Source organism: Coregonus lavaretus (assembly GCF_964263955.1).
Source record: "Coregonus lavaretus genome assembly, contig: HAP1_SCAFFOLD_214, whole genome shotgun sequence".
In the NCBI taxonomy this organism is placed as follows: Eukaryota; Metazoa; Chordata; class Actinopteri; order Salmoniformes; family Salmonidae; genus Coregonus; species Coregonus lavaretus.
Genome location: NW_028166934.1, coordinates 241,136 through 258,840, shown reverse-complemented (window position 1 = coordinate 258,840; position 17,705 = coordinate 241,136). Strand labels below are relative to the sequence as shown.

The following is a 17,705-nucleotide window of genomic DNA, read 5'->3' as shown; positions in this document are numbered from 1 at the left end:
AATGCAAAAAAATGTGGCAAAGCAATTAACTTTTTGCAATAAAATGCAAATTAATTACTTAAAAATCATACAATGTGATTTTCTGGATTTTTGTTTTAAATTCCGTCTCTCACAGTTGAAGTGTACCTATGATAAAAATTACAGACCTCTACATGCTTTGTAAGTAGGAAAACCTGCAAAATCGGCAGTGTATCAAATACTTGTTCTCCCCACTGTATATAATAATGTATGAACTCACTAACTGTAAGTCTCTCTGGATAAGAGTGTCTGCTAAATTACTAAAATGTAAATGTCCTCCCTCATCATCAATGGCACTTATGGCCACTGTTGTCTAGCAGTGATCAACAACCAATTTGACGGAGCTTGAAGAATTTGTAAAATAATAATAGTAAATGTTGCACAATACAGGTTTAGAAAGCTCTTAGAGACTTACCCAGAAAGACTCAGCTGTAACCGCTGCTAAAAGGTGCTTCTATAAAGTATTGACTCAGGTGTGAATACTTACACTACCGGACAAAGGTTTTAGAACACCTACTCATTCAAGGGTTTTTCTTTATTTTGACTATTTTCTACATTGAAGACTAATAGTGAAGACATCAAAACTATGAAATAACACATATGGAATCATGTAGTAACCAAAAAAGTGTTAAACAATTCAAAACATGTTTTATATTTGAGATTCTTCAAATAGCCACCCTTTGCCTTGATGACAGCTTTGCACACTCTTGCCATTCTCTCTACCAGCTTCACCTGGAATACTTTTCTAACAGTCTTGAAGGAGTTCCCACATTTAAATTCATTAAAAATCCTACAATGTGATTTTCTGGATTATTTTGTCTGTCATAGTTGACGTGTACCTATGATGAAAATTACAGGCCTCTCTCATCTTTTTAAGTGGGAGAACTTGCACAATTGGTGGCTGACTAAATACTTTTTTTCCCCACTGTATCTGCAAGGTTAGCTCCAGGTAAATATTGCAATCCTTTAGCCATTCCTGAATCCGGTGTTCTTTTTCCGTATCACTTCATAAACACTCTGCCATGGGATCGGTACGTCAAAAATCTCTTCCCAACTATTTTGCAATCTATATGGGATGGCTGTCAATCCTTTGGTCCTTAAATGAAACTGGTATACTTTTCTTTATTTTTATCACAGTTTTCTTTAACCAATTATGTTCTTGAATGAAAGGCCGACAGACAAGTTCCTTACTTTCTCCCCCTTCCACTTTCCTCTTCCATTTTTTTGCGTTAAGGCTGCAATTATTTTGTTGTAATTTTGGGTAGAGCAGACATTTCCATATGTTTTTTGTTAGCTGCATGTGCGACAACTCCACCAGTCCTACCGATGATATCATTTACGAAGATTATACCTTTTTAAAACATTTTGTCAAAAAAAATAGGTTTAGTATACATACATGGGTCATTATAACAGGTAACAGTGGAACTATTCATGTGAAAAAAGAACAAACAGAGGATTCCTTTTATTAATAATGTACAGTTGAAGTCGGAAGTTTACATACACCTTAGCCAAATATATTTAAACTCAGTTTTTCACAATTCCTGACATTTAATCCTAGTAAAAATTCCCTGTTTTAGGTCAGTTAGGATCACCACTTTATTTTAATAATGTGAAATGTCAGAATAATAGTAGAGAGAATGATTTATTTCAGCTTTTATTTATTTAATCACATTCCTAGTGGGTCAGAAGTTTACATACACTCAATTTAGTGTTTGGTAGCATTGCCTTTAAATTGTTTTAACTTGGGTCAAACGTTTCGGGTAGCCTTCCACAAGCTTCCTACAATAAGTTGGGTGAATTTTGGCCTATTCCTCTTGACAGAGTTGGTGTAACTGAGTCAGGTTTGTAGGCCTCCTTGCTCGCACACACTTTTTCAGTTCTGCCCACACATTTTCTATAGGATTGAGGTCAGGGCTGTGTGATGGCCACTCCAATACCTTGACTTTGTTGTCCTTAAGCCATTTTGCCACAACTTTGGAAGTATGCTTGGGGTCATTGTCCATTTAGAAGACCGATTTGGGACCAAGCTTTAACTTTCTGACTGATGTCTTGAGATGTTGCTTCAATATATCCAAACAATTTTCCGTCCTCATGATGCCATCTATTTTGTGAAGTGCACCAGTCCCTCCTGCAGCAAAGCACCCCCACAGCATGATGCTGGCACCCCCGTGCTTCACGGTTGGGATGGTGTTCTTTGTCTTGAGATGTTGCTTCAATACATCCAAACAATTTTCCTTCCTCATGATGCCATCTATTTTGTGAAGTGCACCAGTCCCTCCTGCAGCAAAGCACCCCCACAGCATGATGCTGCCACCCCCGTGCTTCACGGTTGGGATGGTGTTCTTCGGCTTGCAATGACCCCCTTTTTTTTCCTCCTCCAAACATAACGATGGTCATTATGGCAAAACAGTTCTATTTTTGTTTCATCAGACCAGAGGACATTTCTCCAAAAAGTAAGATCTTTGTCCCCATGTGCAGTTGCAAACCGTAGTCTTGCTTTTTTATGGCTGTTTTGGAGCAGTGGCTTCTTCCTTGCCGAGCGGCCTTTCAGGTTATGTCGATATAGGACTCGTTTTACTGTGGATATAGATACTTTTGTACCTGTTTCCTCCAGCATCTTCACAAGGTCCTTTGCTGTTGTTCTGGGATTGATTTGCACTTTTCGCACCAAAGTACGTTCATCTCTAGGAGACAGAACACGTCTCCTTCCTGAGCGGTATGACGGCTGCGTGGTCCCATGGTGTTTATACTTGCATACTATTGTTTGTACAGATGAATGTGGTACCTTCAGGCATTTGGAAATTGCTCCCAAGGATGAACCAGATGTGGAGGTCTACAAAAAAAAATTCTGAGGTCTTTGCTGATTTCTTTTGATTTTCCCATGATGTCAAGCAAAGAGGCACTGAGTTTGAAGGTAGGCCTTGAAATACATCCACAGGAACACCTCCAATTGACTCATTTACATTTACATTTTAATCACTTAGCAGACGCTTTTATCCAGAGCGACTTAGTTAGTGAGTGCATACATTTTTCATACTGCCCCCCCCCCCCCCCGTGGGAAACGAACCCACAACCCTGTCATTGCAAGCGCCATGCTCTACCAACTGAGCTACAGGGGACTATGCTAATGACTCAAATTATGTCAATTAGCCTATCAGAAGCTTGTAAATCCATGACATCAATTTCTGGAATCTTCCAAGCTGTTTAAAGGCACAGTCAACTTAGTGTATGTAAACTTCTGACCCACTGGAATTGTGATACAGTGAATTATAAGTGAAATAATCTGTCTGTAAACAATTGTTGGAAAAATTACTTGTGTCATGCATGTCAAAGTAGATGTCCTAACCGACTTGCCAAAATTATAGTTTGTTAACAAGAAATTAGTGGAGTGGTTGAAAAACGAGTTTGAATGACTCCAACCTAAGTATATGTAAACTTCCGACTTCAACTTTGTCATAAAAGGGTTTATTCATAACATGGTTTACTATCAGATCCTCAAAAAATTCTACAGCTGCATCACCGAAAGCATCCTGACTGGTTGCATCATGGCCTGGTATGGCAACTGCTTGGCCTCCGACTGCAAGGCACGACAGAGGGTAGTGCGTACGGCCCAGTACATCACTGGGGCCAAGCTTCCTGCCATCCAGGACCTCTATACCAGGCGGTGTCAGAGGAAGGCCCTCAAAATTATTTACCAATTATTTGTTTACATTGTTTGCCAGAATATAGTTTTTGTTCAACTGCGTCACTCCAGTCAGCAGATGGCGATGTGAGTCTTTCAGGTGATGATTCTTGCGTGACGTATATTCTAGTGGACGGGACGGGACGCTTTTTCAACAACAACAATTCAGCCGCCTTGGTAGCTTGCTAGCCAACATAAAACCAAAACATTGAAGCTCTTTAGACCATTTTTGTGTATATTAACATCAGTGTTTTAAACACACTGTCTGTGTATTTACCAGTTACTCCATTTGATTTCATATTTACGTTATTAGCTATCTGGCTAATGTAACACTAGGCTAATGCTAACTAGCTAGATAACATCCCCGACCATGAGCTCACTAAGCTACTCTCCTCCTACTAAAGAAGAGGTCTGCTGGACAGAGAAAGAAGCTCTCATGAAAGAGGAGAGGGAAGAGGAGGCTGTTACAGTTAAAACAGAAGTAGAGGATGAAGCTGTTACCGTGAAAGAAGAGGAAGAAGTTACAGTGAAAGAAGAGGAAGAAGCTTTCAGAGTGAAAGAGGAGGATGCAGTTTTTGGAGTGAAGGAGGAGGGGGAGATTACTGTCACATTGGAGGAAGAAGAGGAGACTGGAGAGCTGATTAACACCAGTAAGTAGTATTTTAAAAACAGTGGCACAAACTCTGTAGTTGTTGAACTATTGAACTAATGTGTCGTCTTAAAGACTGCGGTCAAGTGATCCGTCATTCGCAAAACGTGGTCAAGCCACCCACCCTTCTGTTTCCGCCTGAATTTTCTTACCGAATAGATACCACTTAACTGTACCGCGTGTTTTCTGGGAGGGAAACTGAGTCGGATGCTCTCTAATGCTCCGACAGAAACGATAGCTACAAATCATTCCATGCAAACAGTTTGAGCCAAACTTATTCAATCTTTCATAATCAAAATGATATCAAATCGTTAATTTTATTTTCGCACCTTATAAAAATGACTTTGATATCACGGGTAGAGTGAGGCTGCAGAGGTTGCAGTAGCCTAACGTTGGTGCTGTTTAGGAAATGTTAAATTGTCAAAGCAAGATGTGTTTACGGTCATGACACACACACAGGACGATCTAAATGAGCTTGATATGTTTTTAGTAAATCATGAATCCAGTGTGATGACCGTTGCTTACCATACGATGTCCATATTATGCCAACTTAAAATATGGGTTAATATAATTACTTATTCTATATTACAGTTAACTTTTAAGTAAAATTGGATGGTAAACATTTTGTCATGTCTGCCACTAGTACGTCACTAATCCATGTTCATTAACATGGCGTTATGCTGGCTTCAACATGGGGGAACACTAGTTTACTGCTCAGTGCATTAGGAAAGGATTCAGACCCCTTAACTTTCTACACATTTTGTTACGTTGAAGCCTTATTCTAAAATGGATTAGATCGTTTTTTCCCCTCATCAATCTATACACAATACCCCATAATGACAAACTGTTTTTGCTAATTTATAAAGAAAAATACTGAAATATCACATTTACATAAGTATTCAGACCCTTTACTCAGTACGTTGTTGAAGTACCTTTGGCAGTGACTACAGATTTGAGTCTTCTTGGCTATGACGCTACAAGCTTGGCACACCTGTATTTGGGGAGTTTATCCCATTCTTCTCTGCAGATCCTCTCAAGCTTTGTCAGGTTGGATGGGTAGTGTCGCTGCACAGCTATTTTGAGGTTTCTCCATAGATGTTCGATCAGGTTCAAGTCCGGGCTCAGGCTGGGCCACTCAAGGACATTCAGAGACTTGTCCCGATGCCACTCCTGCGTTGTCTTGGCTGTATGCTTAGGGTCATTGTCCTGTTGGAAGGTGAACATTCGCACCAGTCTGAGGTCATGAGCGCTCTGGAGCAGGTTTTCATCATGGATCTCTCTGTACTTTGCTCCGTTCATCTTTCCCTCAATCCTGACAAGTCTCACAGTCACTGCCTCTGAAAAACATCCCCACAGCATGATGCTGCCACAACCATGCTTCACCGTAGGGATGGTGCCAGGTTTCTTCCAGATGTGACGCTTGGCATTCAGGCCAAAGAGTTCAATCTTGGTTTCATCAGACCAAATCATCTTGTTTCTCATGGTCTGAGAGTCTTTAGGTGCCTTTTGGCAAGCTCCAAGCGGGCTGTTATGTGCCTTTTACTGAGGAGTGGCTTTCGGTCTGGCCACTCTACCAAATAAGGCCTGAATGGTGGAGTGCTGCAGAGATGGTTGTCCTTCTGGAATGTTCTCCCATCTCCACATAGGAACTCTGGAGCTCTGTCAGAGTGACCATCGGGTTCTTGGTCACCTCCCTGACCAAGGCCCTTCTCCCCTGATTGCTCTGTTTGGCGGGGCTGCCAGCTCTAGGAGGAGTCTTGGTGTTTCCAAACTTTTTCCATTTAAGAATGATGGAAGCCACTGTGTTCTTGGGGAACTTCAATGCTGCAGACATTTTTTGGTACCCTTCCCCAGATCTGTGCCTCGACACAATCCTGTCTCGAAGCTCTACGGACAACTCCTTCGACCTCATGGCTGTGCTTTTGCACTGACATGCACTGTCAACTGTGGGACCTTATGTAGACAGGTGTGTGCCTTTCCAAGTCATGTCCAATCAATTGAATTTACCACAGGTGGACTCCAATTAAGTTGTAGAAACAACTCAAGGATGATCAATGGAAACAGGATGCACTGGAGATCAATTTGGAGTCACTTTTTCATTATGGGGTATTGTGTGTAGATTGAGGAGGGGAAAAAAACAAGTTAATCCATTGTAGAATAAGGCTGTAATGTAACAAAATGTGGAAAAAGTCAAGGGGTCTGAAAACTTTCCGAATGCGCTGCAGACAGAGCTAAGAGTCTCACCAAAGCAGTGCAAAATATCCGGTTAGAAATGATTATTTTCTCTCTTGAACATTGGATGATCTGGGCCAATAGCTGAAGTGTATTTTTATAGCGGACACTCCGGTGTCTTATTGCCCACATGTTCTATCCTCTCTATTTGATATGAATATGACTTGGCCCATTAAGACACTCAGGTTAATGCAGGTTAGATTTCCTCTCTATTTGATATGAATATGACTTGGCCCATTAAGACACTCAGGTTAATGCAGGTTAGATTTCCTCTCTATTTGATATGAATATGACTTGGTCCATTAAGACACTCAGGTTAATGCAGGTTAGATTTCCTCTCTATTTGATATGAATATGACTTGGCCCATTAAGACACTCAGGTTAATGCAGGTTAGATTTCCTCTCTATTTGATATGAATATGACTTGGCCCATTAAGACACTCAGGTTAATGCAGGTTAGATTTCCTCTCTATTTGATATGAATATGACTTGGCCCATTAAGACACTCAGGTTAATGCAGGTTAGATTTCCTCTCTATTTGATATGAATATGACTTGGCCCATTAAGACACTCAGGTTAATGCAGGTTAGATTTCCTCTCTATTTGATATGAATATGACTTGGCCCATTAAGACACTCAGGTTAATGCAGGTTAGATTTCCTCTCTATTTGATATGAATATGACTTGGCCCATTAAGACACTCAGGTTAATGCAGGTTAGATTTCCTCTCTATTTGATATGAATATGACTTGGCCTATTAAGACACTCAGGTTAATGCAGGTTAGATTTCTCGTGCCGCGCTATTTCATGATCAAACAATGAATGAATCTAACCGAGTTCTAGGCTATATCATAAAGTTAGAAGTTATTTTTCTATAACCTAAAACATGGGATACCTAAAGTAATATTGAGACAGAGAAGGAACAATAGCAATATATAAAAATCACATGAGAAATTCGAACAAACCGTACAGTTCAGCAAAGCATTATATAGTGGTCCTCTGTAGCTCAGCTGGTAGAGCACGGCGCTTGTAACGCCAAGGTAGTGGGTTCGATCCCCGGGACCACCCATACACAAAAATGTATGCATGCACGACTGTAAGTCGCTTTGGATAAAAGCGTCTGCTAAATGGCATATTATTATTATTATTATTATTATTATTATTATTATTATATAGACAGAAATGATGCATGCATGCAAGGCCCCTTGCGAACCAAACGACGAAAAACCTAATCCTACTCAAATAAAACCTAATCCTACTTTAAATATCATAAAAGCATTAAGACAAATTCAAGTTATGAAGAGTATTCATAACTAATACTGGGAGACAGCTGTAAGTGGAAGAACCAGCTCTGTAAGCCCTTTGTAAAAGCTTTGAAATATGATTGAATGAAAAGCCTTTTTCTAGACTTGGCTTCCTACTCTGTAATTCTCAGGACATTTAATCCATACCCAGGCCTCCTTTAAGACTCCATAATGTTTCATCATTAGATGCTACAGGCCTCCTTTAAGACCCCATAATGTTTCATCATTAGATGCTAGAGTCCTCCTTTAATACTCCATAATGTTTCATCATTAGATGCTACAGTCCTCCTTTAAGACTCCACAATGTTTCATCTCTAGGTGAAGCCTCCTTTAAGGCTCCATAATGTTTCATCTGTAGGTGAAGCCTCCTTTAAGACTCCATAATGTTTCATCTGTAGGTGAAGCCTTCTTTAAGACTCCATCATGTTTCATCTGTAGGTGAAGCCTCCTTTAAGACTCCATAATGTTTCATCATTAGATGCTCCAGTCCTCCTTTAAGACCCCATAATGTTTCATCATTAGATGCTACAGTCCTCCTTTAAGACTCCATAATGTTTCATCATTAGATGCTACAGTCCTCCTTTAAGACTCCATAATGTTTCATCATTAGATGCTACAGTCCTCCTTTAAGACTCCATAATGTTTCATCTGTAGGTGAAGCCTCCTTTAATACTCCATAATGTTTCATCTGTAGGTGAAGCTTCCTTTAAGACTCCATAATGTTTTATCTGTAGGTGAAGCCTCCTTTAAGACTCAATAATGTTTCATCTGTAGGTGCTACAAAAGCAAAAATTGAAAGATGAGAATTGGTTTCATATTAATTGTATGAGTATGTAATTTCCCAAATGTTTTGTGGATACAATATACAGGTAACACTTGAGTCAATGAGGGATACAACGTATATTGAAAGCAGCTTCACACAGCTGTGGTTCCTGAGATAATTAAGCAATTAACATCCAGTCATGCTTAGGGTCATGTATAAAAATGCCCAGTTGACCAGTATCTTGGCTACCATGGCTATAAGAAGAGATCTCAGAGACTTTGAAAGAGGTGTCTCAAAGGAGCGTAGGGGGTTTAAAGGGAGTTTGTGTCTCAGTCACTGGATCTCAACCCAATTTAACCCTTATGGGAGATTCTGGAGCGGCGCCTGAGACAGCGTTTTCCACCACCATCAACAAAACATAAAATTATTGAATTTCTCATCAAGGAATTGTGTCGCATCCCTCCAATAGAGCTCCAGAAACATGCAGAATCTATGCAAAGACACGTTGAAGCTGTTGTGGGGTCCGAACGACCAAGACACTTTATGCTGGGGATTCCTTTATCTTGGCAGGTATGACACTTTGTGTTGGGGATTCCTTACAGAGTCTGATTAACTTGTGGAAACCATTTTTCCAGATTCAGAGGAACCAGAGACGTCCAAACCAGCAAGACGATTCCACTGCTCCCACTGTGGAAAAGGTTTTAATCAGTTAAGGGTCCTGAAACAACATGAGAGAATACACACAGGCGATAAACCTTTCCAATGCTCCAAGTGTGGAAAGAGTTTTTCCTCATCATGGTGCCTGAAAAGACATGAGAGAATACACACAGGGGAAAAGCCCTACCACTGCTCCCAGTGTGGAAAGAGTTTTAACCGGAAAGAATACCTGAAAGAGCATGAGAGAATACACACAGGGGAGAAGCGAGATAAACCTTTCCAATGCTCCCAGTGTGGAAAGAGTTTTACCCAGTTAGCGAGCCTGAAAATACATGAGAGAATACACACAGGAGAGAAGCCTCATCACTGCTCCCAGTGTGGAAAGAGTTTTAACCTGAAAGGACAACTGAAAGAGCATGAGAGAATACACACAGGGGAGAAGCCCTACCACTGCTCCCAATGTGAAAAGAGTTTTGCCTGCTTAGCTAACCTGAGAAGACATGAGATGACGCATACAGGAGAGAAGCCTCTTCACTGCTCCCAGTGTGGAAAGAGTTATAACCGGTTATGTCACCTGAGAAGACATGAGAATACACACAGGACATAAGGATGTAGGCTGCTGAACAGTAGGACATAGGACAGATGTAGGTCCAATACATGGTGGGTCAGTAGGCCGTAGAGACTCTGAATGTGTCTTGTGTATTGACTCTCCAGTGTTTTCCGTACAGCATGTATTATAGTTTCTTGGGTTTGTGGATTTGTTTGCTGGGTGCGTGTTTTGGTTTTTGTTCTAGCACAACTTATTCAGTTAACCAACTCATCATCAAGCTTTTCTGATTTGAATGGGCTGTGTAGTGTTAGAGGACCTGAGATGACATGAGAGAATACAGAGGCTTTGTTCTGACTGTTGTTTTGGACTGAACAACTGTTCTGATTATTCTATTTTCCTTTAAGTTGTTGAAATGTTCCGTATTGACTGACCTTCATGTCTTAAAGTAATGATGGACTTGTCATTTCTCTTTGCTTATGTGAGCTGTTCTTGCCATAGTATGGACTTGGTCTTTTACCAAATAGGGCCATCTTCTGTATACCACCCCTACCTTGGCACAACACAACTGATTGGCTGAAATGCATTAAGAAGGAAAGAAATTCCACAAATGAACTTTTAACAAGGCACACCTGTTAATTGAAATGCATTGAAATACCTGATGAAAGAATGCCAAGAGTGTGCAAAGTGTCCAATATATATATATATACTCTTAGGTTGGAGTCATTAAAACTCGTTTTTCAACCACTCCACGGTTAGAACATCTGCGTGACACAAGTAATTTTTCCAACAGTTGTTTACAGACAGATTATTTCACTTATAATTCACTGTATCGCAATTCCAGTGGGTCAGACGTTTACATACACTAAGTTGGCTGTGCCTTTAAACAGCTTGGAAAATTCCAGAAAATGATGTCATGGCTTTAGAAGCTTCTGATAGGTATATGAAAATGTTCTAAAATGTTTGACCGGTAGAGTGTGTGTGTGTGTGTGTGTGTGTGTGTGTGTGTGTGTGTGTGTGTGTGTGTGTGTGTGTGTGTGTATATATATATATATATATATATATATATATATATATATATACACACACACACACACACAGTTGAAGTTGGAAGTTTAAATACCCTCCAATATATATATATATATATATATACACAGTTGAAGTCGGAAGTTTAAATACACTCCAATATATATATATATATATATATATACACAGTTGAAGTCGGAAGTTTAAATACACTCCAATATATATATATATATATACACAGTTGAAGTCGGAAGTTTAAATACCCTCCAATATATATATATACACAGTTGAAGTCGGAAGTTTAAATACCCTTCGGTTGGAGTCATTAAAACTCGTTTTTCAACCTCTCCACGGTTAGGACATCTACTTTGTGCGTGACACAAGTAATTTTTCCAACAATTGTTTACAGACAGATTATTTCACTTATAATTAATTTGTATCACAATTCCAGTGGGTCAGAAGTTTACATACAGTAAGTTGACTGTGCCTTTAAACAGCTTGGAAAATTCCAGAAAATGATGTCATGGCTTTAGAAGCTTCTGATAGGCTAATTGACATCATTTGAGTCAATTGGAGATGTACCTGTGGATGTATTTCCAGGCCGACCTTCAATTTCCAAACGCCTGAAGTTACAATATTCATCTGTACAAACAATAGTACGCAAGTATAAACACCATGGGACCACGCAGCCGTCAAACCGCTCAGGAAGGAGACGCGTTCCGTCCTAGAGATGAACATACTTTGGTGCAAAAACTGCAAATCAATCCCAGAACAGTAGCAAAGGACCTTGTGAAGATGCTGGAGGAAACAGGTACAAAAGTATCTACATCCACATTAAAACGAGTCCTATATCGACATAACCTGAAAGGCCGCTCAGCAAGGAAGAAGCCACTGCTCCAAAACCGCCATAAAAAAGCCAGACTACGGTTTGCAACTGCACATGGGGACAAAAATCATACTTTTTGGAGAAATGTCCTCTGGTCTGATGAAACAAAAAACAGAACTGTTTGGCCATAATGACCATCGTTATGTTTGGAGGAAAATGGGGAGCCTGCAAGCCGAAGAACACCGTCCCAACCGTGAAACACGGGGGTGGCAGCATCATGCTGTGGGGGTGCTTTGCTGCAGGAGGGACTGGTGCACTTCACAAAACAGATGGTATCATGAGGAAGGAAAATTATGTGGATATATTGAAGCAACATCTCAAGACATCAGTAAGGAAGTTAAAGCTTGGTCACAAATGGTTCTTCCAAATGGACAATGACCCCAAGCATACTTCCAAAGTTGTTGCAAAATGGCTTAAGGACAACAAAATCAAGGTATTGGAGTGGCCATCACAAAGCCCTGACCTCAATCCTATAGAAAATGTGTGGGCAGAACTGAAAAAGCGTTTGCGAGCAAGGAGGCCTACAAACCTGACTCAGTTACACCAGCTCTGTCATGAGGAATGGGCCAACATTCACCCAACTTATTGTGGGAAGCTTGTGGAAGGCTACCCGAAACGTTTGACCCAAGTTAAACCATTTTAAAGGCAATGCTACCAAATACTAATTGAGTGTATGTAAACTTCTGACTCACTGGGAATGTGATTACATAAACAAAAGCTGAAATAAATCATTCTCTATCCATTCTCTTATCATCCATCCATCCATTGATTCTTGAAGAATATAACTTCTAAATGCCTCATGAGTTCAACCGTTACACTCCATGAGAACCCAAAATGTAAGCTTGTTTTTATCCAATGTTTGTAAACATTGTAAATGTAAACAAACACTATATAGCCTCATAACATGTTTAAAACTATAATGTTGATATCATGGATGGTCAGTCCTTGCATCCATAGCTCTGTCTGGTTACATTTCTCCCATCCCTCAGCTGTTTACCAAAACAGAGGCAGGGCGACCGTTTTGTTATTGTTTCATCTGTGGATTTGCCCTTTAAACAGCTTCATATTAAACAAGATATCAAAGTGTCCCCAACACAAAGGTAAACAATAGGCCTGTAGTAAATGCAGCATTTCATCTTTCACATGTAAATAGTACTTTTTCAGTAGTGCTCAAAAGCAAGCAGCGTTCTAAGGCGTCACCACAGATCCCGGTTCGATCCCAGCCGGCCGTGAACCGGGATGACCCATGATGCGGCGCCCAGTTGGCCCAGTGTCGTCCGGCTCAGGGGAAGGGTTTGGCCGGCCTGGGTTTGTCCTTGTCCCATCGTGCTCTAGCTCCTCCTGTGGCCGGCCGGGCGCAACAGTACGGCGTTCCCTCCGACACGTTGGTGCTGCTGGCTTCCGGGTTAAGCCAGCATTGTGTCAAGAAGCAGTGCGGCTCTCGACCTTCGCCTCTCCCGAGTCCGTACAGGAGTTGCAGCGATGGGACAACACTGTAACTACCAATTGGGGAGTAAAAAGGTGTACAAAAATAATGAATAATAATAATAATCTTTAACATTGATTTATCCTGCAATAGATGTTGTTCAATTGGGAACATCCATTTTTGTCTTCTACTAATGCATTAAGGGGAGTAATCTAAAAGTAACGGAATGGAATATTACTTTACTGATTACCATTTTTGACAGGTAACTAGCAACTGTAACGGATTACATTTAGAAAGTAACCCAACCAATCATCCCTGCCAAGATTATTTTAAATGAGAATTGTTTTGTAAACTGGCCTCGGGTTTTTGAGGGATCTGATTTGGATTAAACCTCCTAGCAAGAGAGTTGTGGAGGTTTCATTCAGGTCTCTGTTTAAATAAACGCTCTGTCTTTGGCAGGAGAAAGACCAGATTCAGAGGAACCAGAGACGTCCAAACCAGCAAGACGATTCCACTGCTCCCACTGTGGAAAGGGTTTTAATCAGTTAAGGGACCTGAAACGACATGAGAGAATACACACAGGGGAGAAGCCTTTCCAATGCTCTCAGTGTGGAAAGAGTTTTTCCCAGTTAGGACACCTAAAACGACATGAGAGAATACACACAGGGGAAAAGCCTCATCACTGCTCCCAGTGTGGAAAGAGTATTAACCATTTAAGGTACCTGAAACGACATGAGAGAATACACACAGGGGAAAAGCCTCATCACTGCTCCCAGTGTGGAAAGAGTTTTAACCGGAAAGAATACCTGAAAGAGCATGAGAGAATACACACAGGGGAGAAGCCTCATCACTGCTCCCAGTGTGGAAAGGGTTTTAACCAGTTAGGGGACCTGAAACGACATGAGAGAATACACACAGGGGAGAAGCCTCATCACTGCTCCCAGTGTGGAAAGGGTTTTAACCAGTTAGGGGACCTGAAACGACATGAGAGAATGCACACATGGGAGAAGCCTATCCAATGCTCCCAATGTGAAAAGAGTTTTGCCTGGTTAGGGTACCTGAAAATACATGAGAGAATACACACAGGAGAGAAGCCTCATCACTGCTCCCGGTGTGGAAAGAGTTTTACCCAGTTAGGTCACCTGAAAAAGCATGAGAGAATACACACGGGAGAAGCCCTTCCACTGCTCCCAATGTGAAAAGAGTTTTGCCTGGTTAGGTCACAAGAGAAGACATGAGAGGACGCACACAGGAGAGAAGGATGTAGGCTGGAGAGTGGGACATAGGACAGATGTAGGCTGAACAGTAGGACATAGGACAGATGTAGACTGAACAGTAGGACATAGGACAGATGTAGGCTGAACAGTAGGACATAGGACAGATGTAGGCTGAACAGTAGGACATAGGACAGATGTAGGCTGAACAGTAGGACATAGGACAGATGTAGACTGAACAGTAGGACATAGGACAGATGTAGGTCCAATACATGGTGGGTCAGTAGGCCGTAGAGAGTCTGAATGTGTCTTGACTTTCCAGTGTTTTCCATACTGCATGTATTATAGTGGATTGGGTTTGTGGATTTGTTTGCTGACTTCACAAAATGAATTTCCATGTAAATGGACAAAGTATATCGTATCGTACCACTGCTCTCCTTTTGAGAAAAGACAAATCCAGTTAGAGGAAGGTTTCCCAAACTCTACCCCAAAGGGTAGATCAGCTTTAATGTTGCAGATAGATTGTATCTTCCACACTCTTGGCATCCCGTCTCTCAACCAGCTTCATGAGGTAGTCACCTGGAGCTACCACAGTATTCATCTCAACATCAACTGTTCAGAGGAGACTGCGTGAATCAGGCCTTCATGGTCGAATTGCTTCAAAGAAACCACTACTAAAGGACACGGAAGATCACCATATGTGTGGTTCCCACCGTGAAGCATGGAGGAGGTGGTGTGGGGGTACTTTGCTGGTGACACTTTCAGTGATTTTATTTAGAATTCAAGGCACACTTAACCAGCATGGATACCACAGCATTCTGCAGCAATACGCCATCCCATCTGGTTTACGCTTACTGGGACAATCTTTTTTTTTTCAACAGTACAATGACCCAATACACCTCCAGGCTATGTAAGGGCTATTTGACCAAGAAGGAGAGTGATGTAGTGCTGCATCAGATGACCTGGCCTCCTCAGTCCCACGACCTAAACTAAATTGAGATGGTTTCGGATGAGTTGGACTGCAGAGTAAAGGAAAAGCAGCCAACAAGTGCTCAGCATATGTGGGAACTCCTTCAAGACTGTTGGAAAAGCATTCCAGGTGAAGCTGGTTGAGAGAATGCCAAGAGTGTGCAAAGCTGTCATCAAGGCAAAGGGTGGCTATTTGAAGAATCTCAAATATAAAATATATATTGATTTATTTAACACTTTTTGGTTACTACATGATTTCATATGTGTTATTTCATAGTTTTGATGTCTTCACTATTATTCTACAATGTATAAAATAGTACAAATGAAGAAAAACTTGAATGAGTAGGTGTGTCCAAACATTTGACTGGTACTGTACATCTACATGATGTATCGTTACACAATGTAGGCGCAGTATAGACCCAACTGCATATCGTGATATTATTGTAACCTTATGTTTAAAATACTCACTCATTAAAAATCTGTTCTGATCAACACATGATTCTCTTTGTACTTTTACATATCATTTTATTATTTAATAAAATACATGAAAAACAAACGTTTTGTTTATAAATAAAATAAAGATTTTACCTAAATGTGTTACTAACTTCAGTCAGCAGGTGGTGATGTCGGTCTTTCAGGCAATGCTGCCATTGTGACGTATAATCTAATGGACGGGACATTTCTTCAACAACAAGGACGGCTAATCAGCCACCTCGGTAAACTGCTAGGCTGCTGTCAAGAAACACTGGCATGTTTTATCATCGGACCCAGCTCTGCCAGCTGAATTTAAGAAACCACCACTTATTGTACAAAGGAGAGGTCGCAATTACGCGACATGTTGGTCGATGCCAACTGCCAGCCACAAAAGAAAATGAGCCAGGCTCGTTTACGGCCTCTTCCGAACGGCAGCTATAAACGCAGAGGCTGCGCACAGTGCAACGATATGCCACCCACGGAAAGGAAAACGATTCCAAATAAATGGCATTATTAGGTGCTCCTCCCCCCATGTCATCTCCATGATTAAATGTCCATGTGGGCTGTGAATTCCTGAACATAAAAGTTCAACCGGAAGAAACGACAGGGATTATCCAGTCGCAGTACATTTTAATGACCAAAAACATGACATTTCTACCTTTTTAGATTTAGTGTCAAAGAGAAAGTCAAGATATCAGACAGACGAGGCGATATAAAGAACTCTTGAGTAAAAGAGAATGTTTGGGGATTTTCACCCTCCAGACATTATTCCCTAAAGGTCTAAATGCCGAAATGTCCATGCATGTTATGTTGTAAATGAGAACGTGTCCTAATGCCGCCACTTCAGACTACTCCGATGTTTTTTCTTGCACTGGACCCAATGAGTTATGAAAACTTACTTGATAGGTCGATGTGCTCGTTGTGGTTTTACAGACGTGTTTTAATACGTTTTATGTACACACTTTAGTAGAATACTTATGAAAGGCACATTGTTTCATTTAGTAAAACTTGTTTATTTTCCCTCGGCTCCAACCCCATTGGATGCATTGAACGGATGTGGGTGGAGCAACGTCTACATAAAGGTGCAAATTCAAAACACTCACAGAAGCTCTGACGAAGGCCTCGAGGCGGATACCTAAAGTATAATAAAGAGCAGTGATACTATCAGGAGCAGTGTGCGGGTTTCTTCTTGTTTCTCTCTTGTCATTGCTGATTAAAATTGATGTCAATGATGAGAGTAATGTAGCTGAAAAAGAAATATGTAAATGCTGGTTGATTTTTGTTTTGTACACAACAATTAAGAAATTGACAAAACTCGTAAATGGTATGAAATAAAACAAAAGTTGTTTATCAAGTATAGCAGTTTCAAATCATGACATCAGTGATTTTCAGGTCGGAAAATCGGAGATGTAGAAAGATTTCCGAATTGGAAATAAGAGTTGAATCACCATTGAAATATAATTGTTCCTAGTCAGAGCTTGTTTTTTTCTGAGCGACTTTAAAGTGGAAATAAGCAATTTGCTACATCCAATTTCAAACTTTTAAATTAATGATTTATGTACCCATTGACTATTTTTAAGAATATAAACGTATACATGCCTAATGAGCTTAGTTCAACTGCCGTACCCCATCAGAAACCAACCTGTTTAACTCCATTGGTTTGTAAACATTGTAAACACTGTTCGCCTGAAAACGTGGATAAACTAGAATTTAAAATATCATCTTGCATCCATAGCTCTGTGAATTTGAGAGTGGTTGTATTTCTCCAGCTTCAGCTTTTTACCAAAACAGTGGTGGGGTTTCCGCTTTGTTATTGTTTGAACTGCAGATCCCCTGTAAAGGAAAAGTCATAACAGGG

General features: G+C 40.6%; 1 protein-coding gene across 2 annotated transcripts; it reads left to right on the top strand.

Moving 5' to 3' along the window:
* Positions 1-3,831: 3,831 nt before the first annotated feature.
* On the top strand, positions 3,832-15,863 carry LOC311114081 (uncharacterized protein). 2 transcript variants are annotated; one of them, XM_084189362.1, is made up of 2 exons: positions 3,832-4,350; positions 13,650-15,863. In XM_084189362.1, the coding sequence occupies exons 1-2, from the start codon at positions 4,071-4,073 to the stop codon at positions 14,387-14,389; spliced, it is 1,020 nt and encodes a 339-aa protein (XP_084045488.1). In that variant the 5' UTR covers positions 3,832-4,070; the 3' UTR covers positions 14,390-15,863. The 2 variants fall into 2 exon arrangements, with proteins under 2 accessions (XP_084045488.1, XP_084045489.1); XM_084189363.1 differs by lacking the exon at positions 13,650-15,863 and adding an exon at positions 9,284-10,414.
* Positions 15,864-17,705: the final 1,842 nt, after the last annotated feature.

Bases quoted from the DNA above. Each gene is read 5' to 3' on its own strand.
- LOC311114081 (XM_084189362.1), top strand. From the start codon at position 4,071: ATGAGCTCACTAAGCTACTCTCCTCCTACTAAAGAAGAGGTCTGCTGG. The intron at 4,351-13,649 runs GTAAGTAGTATT...TGTCTTTGGCAG, and splicing joins TGGAGAGCTGATTAACACCA to GAGAAAGACCAGATTCAGAG.